We start from the raw sequence: 14756 nt of genomic DNA, 5'->3' as shown, positions 1-14756 counted from the left end.
AGCGTGGATCTCCCATTTCAATTCCCCATCCCATTCTCTTCCTGACACGTCTGTCCATGGTCACATGCACTGCCAGACTGAGATCACCCGTAAACTGGAAGAATAACCCCATATCTTCCGACTGGACCCCCTCCAACTGGATGGCATTAACATGAACTTCTCTGGTTTCCATTTAAACTGCTCCCCATCACTGTCCCCTTGTCTCCTGTCCTCTCGTTTCTCTCTCTCTCTCTCTCTCTCTCTCTCTCTCTCTCTCTCTCTCTCTCTCTCTCTCTCTCCCCCCTTTTCCCTCTGTCTCCTCTCACAGGGTCAAAATGAATTCTCACCTTCATCATATCCAATGATCACCTTTTGTCTGTTGGTGTGGACTCCTTTCCACACCCCCCCTCCCATTCTTCACCTTTTCTCTCAGCAGTCTTTATACACCTGCCTGCTTTTTGCTTGAAGTAGAGCTCAGGCCTGAAATGCTTTTACCTCTTGTGGACGTTGCGAGACCTGCTGAGTTCCTCCAGAATTTCTGCGTGTTTTTTTTCTGGAATCCCAGCATCTGCAGACTTTCAAGTTTCACTCACCATTAGTATTGTCCAGCATCCCTTGCAGTAGAAGAAAAATAAGCCCCTTCTATTGTAGTGTTAGCTTTGTGTAATTTGAAATAAATTGTGACTGGAATCTCATGCATTTTAGTGCTAAACATTAAATCTACACATTGAATGAAGTTATTCAGGGGAATGAAAGATCTTGGATGGGAAGTGTTTATTTAGATATGTTCCTTCACACTAACTGTTGCTAAGGTACTTAGTTACATTATTGAGCTGTCCAGACCAGTGAAATATTTCAGTGTGTCTGTAACACTAAACCAAATGCATCAGTTGCTAAAAAAAACTCTTTCTCTCTGAGCCATTGTATAAAAAGTAATGTGAATGGTTGAATTCTGAAAAGCACCAGGAAAGATGGAGAGTTGAGAATGAGAGAGGAGGTTGGATGGGACAATCAGATGGAGGTGAGAGAGAGGTTGGGAGGTACAGTAGGATGGGACATGGGAGGAAGATGGGACTGAAGGAGAGAGAGTGGTTTTGAGTGAGAGACAAACAGGAAGGTGGATGGAAGAGTGAGGGAGCACCTGAGGCTCATTAACCAAGACCACACCACTGGAATTCAGGACCAGCAAAATGATCCTCAGGAGTTTGTGGACATCCGAAACCCTGGCAAACTTCTTCAGATGTGTGGTGGAAAGTGTGCTGATCGGCTGCATCACAGCCTGGTATGGGGTCACCAATGCCCCCGAGCACAAAGCCCTGCAAAAGATAGTGGACACAGCCCAGGACATCACAGGCAAAACATTCCCCACCATTGAGAACATCTACAGTGAAAGCTGCCGTCGGAGAGCAGCAACAATCATCAAGGATCCACACCATCTAGTGCGCACTCTGTTTTCGCTTCTGCCATCAGGAACGAGGTATCGGTGCCACGAGACTCGCACCACCAGGTTCAGGAACAGCTGCTACCCTTCCTCCCCCAACATCAGACTCCTCAACAACAAACTCATTCAGGAACTAACTTACTTTTGCACTTTATTGATTTCCGCCCCCCCCCCCCCCTTCTCTATATTGCAGTCAGTTTGTTTAAATTTATTTGTTTGCACGTGTACGTTGAGTACAGTTTTTTTTGCATTACCAATAAGTGGTAATTCTCCCTGGCCTGCAGGAGAAAGAATCTCAGGGTTGTATGTGATATCATGCTTGTACTCTGACAATAAATCTGAACTTTGGACAGGCACATGGATTTGTGGAATTGTTTCCAAGTTGATGACTCTGTCAGCAGAACACTGTTTAGTACTCAAGACTAGTGGATACACTGAAGGAGGGCCTTTGTGTAATACAGGTGCCCTTCCTGTATGTTTAGGCTCACACTAAAGAGAATTGGCTCCTTTTATGTCTCCTAACCTCTGCTATTAGCTTGTTAACATTAGCTGATGCCAGTCAGCTTCCTGTGGTTGTTACAGTGCAGTTTGTTCATGCAGCTTGACAGGAGTAAAATTGCTGCTCAAACAAAGTTAACTTCTCATCAAGAGGACATGCTGTAACTTGTACCTCGGCAAGTTATTGAAGGATTGGCTTGAACACTTTACACCAGTTAATTGTTTGAAAGGACACAGAGGTCAATGATGAGGAGGACCTTTAGACTTATTATCTGGCAACAGAGAGGCCTTACTGGGTACCAGCTCTGGCTGATATGTTTGTACAACATGGACCCAGGCCTTTTGGCCCAACTTGTCCATGCTGACCAAGTTGGCATTCTGGCCTTCTCCCATTTGTCTGCATTTGGTTCATCTTCACAACCCTTCCTATCTATCCAAATGCCTTCGTAACACCAGGATAATATGTGCTTCCATAGTTCCCTCTGGCAACTCGTTCTGGACACAGACCACCCTCTGAGTGGAAAAAGTTGTCTGGATCTTTCAAATCTTTCCGCTCTCACCTTAAACCTATGCCCTCCAGTTTAAAAAAATTCAACTCGGTGGGGGAGGGGGGGGGAGGGGGAGACTTGTAGCCTTCAAATAATTATACAATGGCTCATGGAGAAGCAAAAGGATATCACTAAGAATTGAAACATTGGGGTTTATAAGCCTCTATCAGGTAACCCATCTGCCTGTAATGCTGTGGGAAACAATGACCTAGCCTCTCCAACCTTTCCCTGTCACCCAAGTCCTTGTATTCCTGTACACCTCACTTCCTGATTTCCCAGCTCCGTCCAGACCAATCGGATAATTCCCCTGTTGGTCACGTACTCCAACCAGCACAACCTCTACCCCCATCTACCCCCCGCCCCCATCCACTCCCCTTCTACCTCCGCCCACTCCCACCCACTCCCCCTACCCTCCACTCATCCCACCTCCACGTCCACTCATCCCACCTCCACCTCCCACTCAACCTACCCCATCTCCACCCCCCCCCCACCCACCCCAAAAATCTGAGAATAAGCAGAAGTATTTAAATGGACCTAAAATCATAATTTCACTGACTAATTCTGTAATTTGTGGAAAAGTGTCCTGTTCCTTTGAAAGCAATTATGATCTCATCTGTATTGTTTTCTTGAATTCTTTCTTGTGCAATGGAAGATTTATTTCTGTGAATTCCAGCAACACGGACGTTAAAGTCTGCCCTGAGGTAAATTTAGTTGAGCATGGAATGTTCACGCTACCTCTGATCTCTACACTGGATGGAAACCATGTGCTTTCTCTGTCATTTTGCTTGATACCAGAGAAAGTGCAAAACACAACTTTATAAATCAAACTTCATGCTTTGACCTTCAAGCAAGTAGGAATCACCCTATGTACCAGAAGATGGAGAAGAGGGCAGTGTGGTTTTGTTTTAGAGACAACCATCAATTAAATGCCTCTTTATTTTTCACCTTCCACAGTAAATCAGTGGTGGAGAAAGGAGTCATTCAGAAATGGCAGGTAAAGTATACCTTTCCTTCTTAAAGACATCAGCAGGTTAAAATAATTTGCAGGTATGTGAAATTGATTAAATAGCATGTAATTTTAATGAGGGGTTACTATTGGTCAGAAGGTGGGAAATAAATAGCCCACTCATCTTCAGTGTGTTCCCATGGGATTTGTCAGGTCCTGAGAGAATCAGCACTGTAGCACTTCCTCAGTCCGGCACCCCCCCCCCCCCCACCCCCCCCATCATGGTCATCTTAGACTTTGCTGCTCTGTGACCTTGTCTGGTTAGCTGGTTTGAAGGTACTTGGCTGCAAGTTTCCAGATTGGACCAGGATGGCCACGGTGAGGTTGAGTTCACGTCGTATTTTGGATTCAATCACAAACCAATCTCTACTTGGTGTTTAGTGGGTGATGCATCATGGTAACACGTCTTGGAAAAAGGGGACTTTGAGGGAGCAGTTCTATCAACCACACACCAGGCCTACTATAAAACTACTGGTTTTACAGATGCTTCATTAAATTCCAAATACACTGGAAAACAATTTTTTTTTCAAAAGGTTTGTTTCCTGAAAAAACGTTGGGGATTATGATAGACAACCTCAAGCTGAATACAGATAATTTCAGATTTGCTGTATCACGTAGGAAGTTGGAGAACATTAAATTAACTTTTATTGAATTTAGCCAGTTTAATGACATAACGATGCTGACACATCGAGTTAGTTTAACTAACCTAAAAAGGTTTTGCTGCTGATGTTTGTTGGTACGCAGCATCTGATGCCTCTTGTGTCAACGTCCAACAATAGTCAGCCAGTATTGATGGATTCCAGTTGCCCTAATACTGCTTTTCCATTGTCGCAATGTCCTGGTGAAACCTTTCACCATGTTCTTCACTGACTGAACCAAGAACAGCATCCAAGTGCGAATGCAGAAAATGAATTTTCCATGACATTGCGCTTCATAGTTTTGTATGGTTGAAGTAGACTGAAAATATGACAGAACATCACAAAAACAGGTTATTTCTTAAAATAAATGGTACGTGATAGGAATATTTTAAGGTCATTTTTGTGACCAGCAGCCCAAAGTCCATAAAATACACCCAAAAGTGTTCAGGAAGCAAAACCTTCATTGTCCAGTGTCATTATTAGAAAGTTCAATAAGCTGTTAGTTATATTTCTGAAATGAAATTGTCTCATTCTATGTGACAGAAAGGGGGCATGAGCAACTTTGAATATCTCATGTATCTAAACACTTTGGCTGGGCGCACTTATAAGGATCTGATGCAGTACCCAGTGTTCCCCTGGATTCTTGCTGATTACGACTCTGAAGTAAGTGACAGATGACACAGTGTCTTCTATGGCAGCAACCTTTGCTCTCTCCTTTACTTCTCTGCCCGATTAGTTTGAATTCTCACCTCCACTTTTGCTTCAGAAAATCAGCAGCTGATTTGTATGGCAGCAAATTGGCACAGAGGCAGATAACGCCTCAATCTGTAGAGGAGGAGATGGTTGAGAGAAGAACATTAGCCAGGAAGCATGGTCACTCTTTGGGGTGATGCCCTCTGATGGGCCAAAGGGCCTCCATCATCCATTACTGTCTTGTGATGTGACAAATAAATAAAAGGACAATCTTGTTCTGCAGGCTAGTTTTGGTTTGAATCTCTGTGCATTAATTCACTGGTAAATCTACTTCGATCCCATTCTCTAAAGCTGCCATTTGATAGATAATCATTTAGAACCAGAGGACATTGCAGCACAGAAAAGAGGCCCTATGTCTATTATTCTCCCTCGTCCCACTGACCTGCACTCAAGTTCATATCCCTCCCATCCATGTACCCGTCCAAATTTTTCTTAAATATTAAAATTGAGCCCACATTCACCTCATCAGCTAATAGCTCGATACACACTCCCACTACTCTGTGTGAAGAGGATCTCCTAATGTTCCCTCTAAACATTTCCCCTTTCCCTTAACCAACACCATCTGGTTTGTATCTCACCTCACCTCAATGGAAAAAGCCTACTTGCATTTACTCTCTCTTTACCCCTCATAATTTTAAATCTCTATCAAATTTCTCCTCCCTTTTCTACCCTCCAGGGAATAAGTCCTAACCTGTTTAACCTTTCCCCGTAGCTCAGATCCTGAAGTCCTGGCAACATCCTAATAAATCTTCTCTGCACTCTTTCAATTTTATTGATACTGTAGTTAGATGGCCAAAACTGCACACAATACTCCACATTTGGCCTCACCAATATGTCGTAGAAATTTGCCATAGTGTTTAATACTCAATACTTCGATTTATGAAGGCCAATATGCCAAAAGCTCTCTTTACAACCCTATCCACTTGTGATGCCACTTTCAGGGAAATATCTACCAGATCCCTCTGTTCTTCTGCACTCCTCAGTACCATACTGTTTAGCTTGTATGTCCTACCTTGGTTTGTCATTCCAAAGTGCAACATCTCACATTTGTCTGCATAAATTCCATCTGCCATTTTCTAGCCCATTTTTCCAGCTGGCCCGGATCCTTCTGCAAGCTTTGAAAGCCTTCTTCACTGTCCACAATGCCTCCCATCTTTGTGCCATCATTGTGATGGTATTACCCAGTATTCCAGTGCTCTCCTTGCTGGGCTTCATCCTTCACTGTTAATCACCTGTTCACATATTGCCAGACTCCTGGCATCTTTCCCCAGCTTGTTCCACACACTCCTTCATCTGTCACCATCACAGGCAACCTATTCATTCTGGCCAAATATGTGGCCAGAAGCCATGACCACTGTCGTACAAACCTAGTAAGTTTATTCACTCTTGGCTCAGCCATGACAATGCGAAACCCACCCTTCTCCTCAAAGGTTTGATGCAAGTGCTGGTGTTGAGCAGCTTGTCTAATTTTTTTTTGGAAAGTTTTAATGAGTTTGAGAATAATTTATTCGTCAGTGTCTACATCCTCTGTGGTGTTTAGGATGTCTCCACAATTCAACAAACTAAATCCAATAAAAAATGTATCTTGGAAATAAAATCAGAAAAGCTGCAGGTGAAATAAAAGCAGAAAGTGCTGAAATTGTCAACAGGGCAGGCAGCATCCATGGGGAAAGAAGATTGCAAACCTCCATCAGAACTGTGGAAGGGAGAGAGTTGCAAATTAGAGAGAAGGTGGAAGGGGGGATATGGTGAACAAAGAGATCAGGAAAAGTTGACATCCTATTGTAGACTTTCCTTTTTTTTCTGGACATCCCTCCCCCACCTTTTCTCACACTGAAAACTAACACAACTCTCTCCTTCCATGGTTCTGAAATACAATCACAGGCATGGAACATTGGCCGTTCCTCTCTCCACAAATGCTGACTGACATTCTGAGTTTTTACAGCCATGATTTTGTTTTTATCATTAAATATTTACCTTCACTTTGTCCTCTTTTGAAGCATTATATGATTTGTTCTGTACCCAATACCAAAGCCAAACCTTAGCAGGTGTTTCAATTTATCGACGGAATATCACATAACCTGTTTAAATTTTATAATTACTTCCATTTATCTTGTTGATAAATTTTGAATTGGCTGCGGTGAGCTGAATGCAATAAGTGTTGATGCTATTTTTCATGTTTGGTTTTTCCAAGGAGTTGGATCTGACCAATGCAAAGACATTCCGAGATCTCTCAAGACCCATGGGAGCTCAAACTGAAGAGAGGAAAGATAAATTTGTCAAGCGATACTTTGAAATAGATAATGATGGTTTGTATTTCCCCGAAGAAGTAATCATAAAGAGAGACTAAAGAAAGGATATATGGACTCTCTGTGTATCTTTGGGGCTCATAATTTTTCAGTCATTTATAAGGCCACCTTTCAGCCCCTCATGTTTCCATGAAAATAAGCCCAGCCTACCTAATCTCACTATATAACTACAGATCTCTATTGCAGATGAAGCTACTCTTTCAATATCTCTACAATATCTTTCAGAAAGTGAAGCAAGCAGACCTGTATGCACACTTTATGATCTTATTTGACTAATATCAATTTGTGCACATATTACAGAAAATGTTTTTTAATTTTGTAAAGCATGGAAGTCTCCAGATACTGTGGTTGAAGTAAAAACTCAATGCTGGAGAAACTATATTTATATTAAAAATGTGAAGATGCATAATCAACATTTTGGGCCTGAACCCTTCACCAAGCTATCAGCTAAATATAGGGAGGCACCCAAAGGAAACTCAGCAGGTCAAGTAGTATAATTTATAGATAAAGATAGGTAACCCACATTTCGGGATTGAACCCTTTATCAAGGTATGATCAAAATGTAGGTAGGTGTGGGCCCCTGAACCAAATGTAGGCAGGTGTGGGCCCCTGAACCAAATGTAGGCAGGTGTGGGCACCTGATCAAAATGTAGGTAGGTGTGGGCACCTGATCAAAATGTAGGCAAGTGTGGGCGCCTGATCAAAATGTAGGCAGGTGTGGGCACCTGATCAAAATGTAGGCAGGTGTGGGCGCCTGATCAAAATGTAGGCAGGTGTGGGCGCCTGATCAAAATGTAGGTAGGTGTGGGCGCCTGATCAAAATGTAGGTAGGTGTGGGCACCTGATCAAAATGTAGGCAGGTGTGGGCGCCTGATCAAAATGTAGGCAGGTGTGGGCGCCTGATCAAAATGTAGGTAGGTGTGGGCACCTGATCAAAATATAGGCAAGTGTGGGCGCCTGATCAAAATGTAGGCAGGTGTGGGCACCTGATCAAAATGTAGGCAAGTGTGGGCACCTGATCAAAATGTAGGCAAGTGTGGGCGCCTGATCAAAATGTAGGCAGGTGTGGGCACCTGATCAAAATGTAGGCAAGTGTGGGCACCTGATCAAAATGTAGGCAAGTGTGGGCGCCTGATCAAAATGTAGGCAAGTGTGGGCACCTGCCCTCATTTTGCTCATACCTTGTCTAAAATTGATGAGGGGCTCAAGCCCAAAACGTTAGTTCTGTATCTTGATCTTTTCTCTATAAAGTCCACTGTTTGACCTGCTGAGTTTCTCCAGCATCGCGTTTTTACTTTTTAAATTTGGTTCCCACAAGAACCACAGCTGGACCTGACACCTCCCACCTGCCACTTCATGTTCCTGAACTGCTTGGAGGAAATGCCTAACCCTCATACAAAGTAGACAATACAGCCTTTGGCATTCACCCTTGTGATTGGAGAGGACCATAACTATATTCCTCTTGCTACTGGCCTTCTTTATTGTGATGCTGTGGTCTCTTTGCCCATCCCCTCTCAAGTCAATATTCTTACTCCTACTTGTAGGATCCCAAGCCAATTGGACAAGTGCAAGGAAGGAGGTCTTTGTCCAAGAGGTATACAGTTCCTACAAGGCCACTTTCTGGATTCCCTTACTCATAATAAGATCTTTAGTTCTCTGATGTTTAATCTAAGGGCTGAGACTGCCTCCCATGACAAGGATTCGAATAACTTACTGTTTAATCCCAAACTCCAGCTTATCAACTCTGAACTAGAGTTCCTTAAGCTGCTCTGTCTCCATTTTCAATTCCCATATAAAGATTCCAAAGATAGTTTCTGGATGTGGTCCTGGACATAGAGTGAGTGAAGAGAAGGCACCAGGCTTTTGGATCTCCTCTGTCAAGCAATTACCTTAAATTATGGGGTTGTATTTTCCCATCTTTACTCCTCATCCCTTGACTCGCCTGAGCATAATTTATAATTATTCTTCCACATGTAGTTCAAATTTATAAATGGGGCTGAGTTGCAGATCTTCTTCATCAGTAAAGTAGGTAAGATGGACAACTCACTCCCTTCCTTTCTGGACCATGAAACCCCTGCTGTCTAATTACACCCAATCAACCATACACTTTGGTGGTTATTAAGCCTTCCTTTATTTCCCAATATCTTGCTAACTACTGGAACCTGTTTTATTTACAGGGAACCTGTCCATAAAGTGCCACTACTGCACTCATTACTCATCAGCAATGATTGTCACTTCTTACCTTGTTCGAATGGAACCCTTCACGGAGATCTTCTGCACCCTGCAGGTATGCTGGAAGGGTCAGTACTTGCAACGCAGTCTGCAGTAAAAGCTGGGCTTCCATCCGAGAGGAAGCAGAGATAAAACACCACACCAGATAAACACCAGAATCCCCCATTCAGTCCCACTTTCATCAGAATGAGAGCAAGACATTCCTTTGCAAGTTCAAAAGTCAAATGGAATTTTAAGTTGTTGGGGAAGTCCTGCTTTTAACAGAACTTGGTGACTCTCTTGAAGGGAAATCAGAGAACACTCATTTAGACAAAGTGATGGAAAATATGAATCTTCTCCCTCTGAAGGAAGTGAGTTTAGGATCAGTGGGAGCTGTCAGGACTGAGGTATGAGGAGATGTAAGAGCATCATGATGTAAAGTAGAGGCTAGCTCTGTAATGTCCAGGTGTGGATCAGCTCGAATATCATCAAATGGTAGAGCAGCATCATAAGATCCCACATCACGGCCAGTGATGTGCTCATTCTCTTGGTTAATGCTGGAGATTATTACATCTGCATTAACACCAAAATACAGAAACTTATGAATATATGTAATAACAATGGACAACTATTTTTCTCCAAAAGGTTTCCTTCCTGAAAAAAAATTGGGGATTATGGTAGATCACTTTCAACTTAAATACAAAGATAAGTTTAGATTTGCTGTATCATGTAGGAAGTTGGAGAAACATAAAAATAACTTTTATTGAATTTAGCCTGTTTAATCGCATAATGATACTGACACATTGCGTTAGTTCAACTGACCTAAAAATGTTTTACCGCTGATGTTTGTTTGTACTCAGCATCTGATGCCTCTTGTGTCAGTGTCAAACAATAGTTGGTCGGCATTGATGGATTCCAGTTGCCCTGATACCCCTTTTCCATGGTCGCAAAGTCCTGGTGAAACCTTTCATCGTGTTCATCACTGACCAGGATCAGCAGGGAAGACGTCCAAGTGCGAATGCAGAAAATGAATTTTCAATGATATGTTGAACTTTGTGGTTTTGTTGCTTGTAGTAGACGTAAAATATGACAGGAAATCACATAAATAGGTTACATCTAAAAAACTAAGTGATAGGAAAATTTTAAGGTAATTTTTTTGTGATCAGCAACCCAAGATCCATAAAATACACCCAGAAGTGTTCAGGAAGCAGAATTTTTGTTGTCCAGTGTTATTTGTCAAAAGTCCAGTCACTATATGTATTAATTTCCTGATAACTCTCCGACTGGAAAAATTTGTTCTCTCAAGCTGCCGAAGAAGGCACATTTGCCCCAACAATAAATGGCATCTGATTCAAAGCAGTTTGTTCCTTGCCTCTGGACAACAGTGGGTACATTGATTGACACTTTTATAAATATAATGATATCAAAAAACCTTCAATATTTCATGACCAGTTTTAAATAAGGTAAATATATGCAAAGTACAAAAAAGAGGAGAGATGATTAGAAAGTTTACAGTTTTCTGGCCCAAAACAATCCAATGTAAAATAATAAATTGTTGTCTATTTTATTAGAGAAATATGATGCATATTTGATGACACTGCACCAAATCCCACGGTAAAGAGATTTGCTGATACATAAACCATTGGGGCACCGCAGATCCTACTTTTTATTCGAGTAATATCTTTAACCCAATTTGTTGCACTAACAACATTTTGCATGTATATTTCTTTTCTTTATTTGATATCACTAATGCTTTTATCAGATATTATTGTCCTTCCCGAGAGACTTCTGTCCCTATCTAAAACAAAAATTACATTAATGAAAAGTATCAATCATTGCATGCTTGCAGATGTGAAGAATGCCATTCCAATTTAGAATGTAATATTAAAAAAAAGAGTGTAGACTCAGGACAGACTGCAGAGCCTGGATCTGTGTGGAGTAGGAACTCATCTCTGGGAATCGCGGGTGAACAAGACAGAATATGCCAGGGTTCCTTGTCCATGAGAGACACACACTGGAAAGTAGATTTAGGATGGAGATGCTTTTCTCAGAGGGTGGGGAATCTATAGAATTTGTTGCCGTTGAAGCAGATGAGGTGACTTCAAAAAATATATTTAAGACGAGGTTGGATAGCTTTTTACACGGGGGAATTAAGGGATATGGGAAAAGACAGGGAGGTGGAGATGATCAGATCAGCCATGATCTCATTGAATGGCAGAGCAGGCTTGATGGGCTGGATGACCGACTCCTGCGCCTATTTCTTGTGTTCTTTTGTTGCTATTGGCCCAAATGGCCATTAAGGCTGATCAGGCTGTTAGTACCCATGTAATGGCAGCTAGATAAATCCAGTTACAACCCATTGTGCAGCAAAATCAAGAGGTTCCAGGGTCTTCTAAGTGGTCTTTGTTGGCGTTCATGTCTTGTCCCAAGGGTCAAGAGCAGGGACATGCGTCGAGAGCAGACTTTCTCAATGGGGACCCTACGCGCACCCCCTCCCCGCCCCCGGGGACAACTGCACATTTAAGTAAAAGACTGGTTTTCTTTTCACCTCATCTTTTCTCATATCTTTTATGCAGTCAGCAAGAAGTACAGAAGAAACCAAAATTTGAGTGCTTCACAGGGAAGGGGTCCCATAAACTTTGAGCAGAGTCCTCGCTGAAAAAAGGTTGAGAAAGGCTTGTCTAGATGGCATGTCTAGAGGGCTTCTGGGCTAAGAATAGTTTGGTCAACAGTAAGGGAAAGTGGGCAGAGTGAGAAAAAGAGATGCAAATACTGACATGTTAAAATTATTCACTATTTGCTTAACATTTTCCTATGTGGTTATTACTGCCTCTTAGCAATTTTTCTATTTTAATATCAAAATATTAACAATATCCATAATTGTGTGGAAGCTGGCTTTTATTATTCCACCCCCCCCCCCCCCCCCACCATTTCTGCTGTTCTGAAATAATTGATTAGATTCCATTGTCCTCCAGCACTGACAAACTGGAGCCACAGCATTAAGGTCAGTGAAACTGGAAAGATGTTTGTGCCGAGTTGGTTATTAAAACTTAATAAAAAAAAATTCCAAAGAAATATCCACAGAGGTAAAATAGTTGGCTATTAAAATCATTAATCAGGCAAGATGTAGGTTGTCAATTCATTGGCATGATGTGATTAGTTTTCCTCTCTCTGCAGCAGTGCTGATCAGGTCAACAATTCTTTGAACAAATTTTAGATGGAAAAACACTAAATAATGATATTTAATATTCTTAACTCCACCTGCAAAAGTTCTAATACTTGCATCTTAATGCATCCAATTTGTTACTGTTGAGTAGAAATAAAGGAAAGGTTTGCTCTTTAACTCTGAGTCCTGCATTTGGATTTCCACAGAACCTGCCAGGTGAGCAGTGCATTGCCAGCTTTTGACTTGCCACTAGGTGGGGCAATGCACGATGCTGAGTCTTTCCTTTCACCTGATGCAGCTGCAAAGTTGTGCATTCTCTTGTCTGCTTTCAAATGGGGAATGTGTGTGTGCATATGGTCATGTCTGTGTGTGTGAGAGAGAGAGATAAAGAGAGAGGGGCAGTGTGAAGAAATTTGACAGGGAAAGCAACTATAGACATAGTGTGAAAAAGACAAGGGTCTGGACAATAACTAAAGAGGAAATATTTGTGGAGAGAGAGAGAGAGAGGGGGATGTGAAGCAGGGGTAAGAGAATCAGTGATGACAGGACAGAGCAGGGCCAACGCAGGAACAGGGAAAAGAAGAGGGAAGAAGCATAGAGCCAGCTGGAATTCCACTACTGGAGTCGGCTGCTTCTGGGCCCACCTGATTGTTACTTCAATGGGCCATCCCAGGCTCCAGCCAGACCAGCATCTCGCAGCTCTGCATGATGAAAATGTCAGTGAGAAAGGGACTAACAGAACTTCCTTCGAAGAAAGGAGAAAAGCTTCTTCAAAGTTGGCGTTCCTCTGCAGAGCCCTTGCAGTGGAGTGGTAACGGGCAGAAAAGTTGCAAAACTATTTCAATGCAGAGCTGTTAGAGGTTTTGGAGAGTTTTGCAATGAGAACATCATTGAGAATCTGGTCACTCTGGCACTACACCTCCCAAGTGTGGCTGAGAGGTGCAGTTACTGGCTGACCCCCTGCCAGAGGCAAATTAAAAAAACAAACCAATTGGACATGAATGAGTAAAACACGAGAGTCTGCAGATATCATGGTTGAAGTGAAATCATAATGCTGGAGAAATTCAGCAGATCCTACAGATACATAACCAACGTTTAGGACTTGACCCTTTCATCAAGGTTTGGGAAAATGTTGGCAGGCACCTGAACAAAAAAAAGTCTGATTAGACTCAATCCCACATTGTACAGCTGTCAAATCATGTTGCACCCTCAAAAATAATACCTGCAATTTTCATCAAAATAATTTAATCATTTAAAGCAGTAATTCTCAAAGCCCCCCCCCCCCCCCCGCCCCCGGGCCTCAGCACATTTAAGTAAAAGCTTTGTTTTCTTTTCACCTCGCGTAACATGAATATTGTTTTTATTTTAATGTGGTTGGTAGGAGAGAATTACGGAAGAAACCAAAACGTGACTGGTTCACAGGGGAGGGGGCCTATAAATCTTCAGCAGAGTCCTGAGGGGATCCATCCTGAATGAAGGTTGAGAAAGACAAAGTATCAAGCAACAGTCAACAAAAATGCAATATGTTCTTGAAATCTTTATTTAACCATTGTGAAATTATAAATCTGAAAGAAGTAGGGCGCAAAAAGTAATGATTACTTAACTTAATCCATATAGTTTTTGATGGAGTAAACTGTATACAAGTTGGAAAGTTGACAGGGATGTTCTTATTTAATGCATTCTGAGGCACTTAAATCTTGTAAAAATATGTTCTTATCTTTGAAATATCCATTAGTTTAGGAAGGTGACAAAACTGTTGTTCAATGAGTATTTAATGTCTTAATAGTGCCAATAGAGGGTTAAAACTGAAAGGATATTAACACAAAAAAAATGCCTAAAGGAGGTGCAAAAGAACAATAAAAGGTAATAAAAGTTGTGTGGGAAAGAGTTGACTAGCTGGTAACATTTAATATAAATGGCCAAGAGGAGTCAGAAAGATTCAAACACAGAGAAGGAACAAGTTACAATCTGCCCCAAGAGATGGGCACGGGGAGAAACTGATCAAATTTTAGCAACAGGTTCAAATGAAAACTGATACACAGCAGCACTGGAAATATTAATGAGATTGGGGGAAAGAATAATGATTTCTGGTGGCCATGACCTAGTTGTGATCACAAAACCAACTTAGTTTTATTAGTTTATTTGGTTGAAAAGTTTGCAGGTTTATAGCTATTAAACTGTGCAATAGTTTCCAACATCTGCCTTGA

General features: G+C 41.8%; 1 protein-coding gene across 5 annotated transcripts in view; it reads left to right on the top strand.

Annotated features, from left to right (window-relative positions):
* The window catches only part of wdfy4 (WDFY family member 4), a 224292-nt gene that overhangs the window by 172870 nt on the left and 36666 nt on the right, over nucleotides 1-14756 (top strand). For all 5 annotated transcript variants that reach the window (XR_011340161.1, XM_069885345.1, XM_069885346.1 and 2 more), the window contains exons 49-52: nucleotides 3421-3460; nucleotides 4654-4773; nucleotides 7058-7172; nucleotides 9350-9459. Coding sequence is in view for 4 of the 5 variants with exons in the window: in XM_069885345.1 (XP_069741446.1) it covers nucleotides 3421-3460; nucleotides 4654-4773; nucleotides 7058-7172; nucleotides 9350-9459 (385 nt within the window). In the remaining variant the exon portion in view is untranslated. The remainder of the gene's footprint in view (nucleotides 1-3420; nucleotides 3461-4653; nucleotides 4774-7057; nucleotides 7173-9349; nucleotides 9460-14756) is intronic.

This window comes from Narcine bancroftii, chromosome 6, assembly GCF_036971445.1.
Source record: "Narcine bancroftii isolate sNarBan1 chromosome 6, sNarBan1.hap1, whole genome shotgun sequence".
NCBI lineage: Eukaryota > Metazoa > Chordata > Chondrichthyes > Torpediniformes > Narcinidae > Narcine > Narcine bancroftii.
Note: the sequence above shows the minus strand (reverse complement) of the source record. Positions and strands in the feature narration are given on the sequence as shown.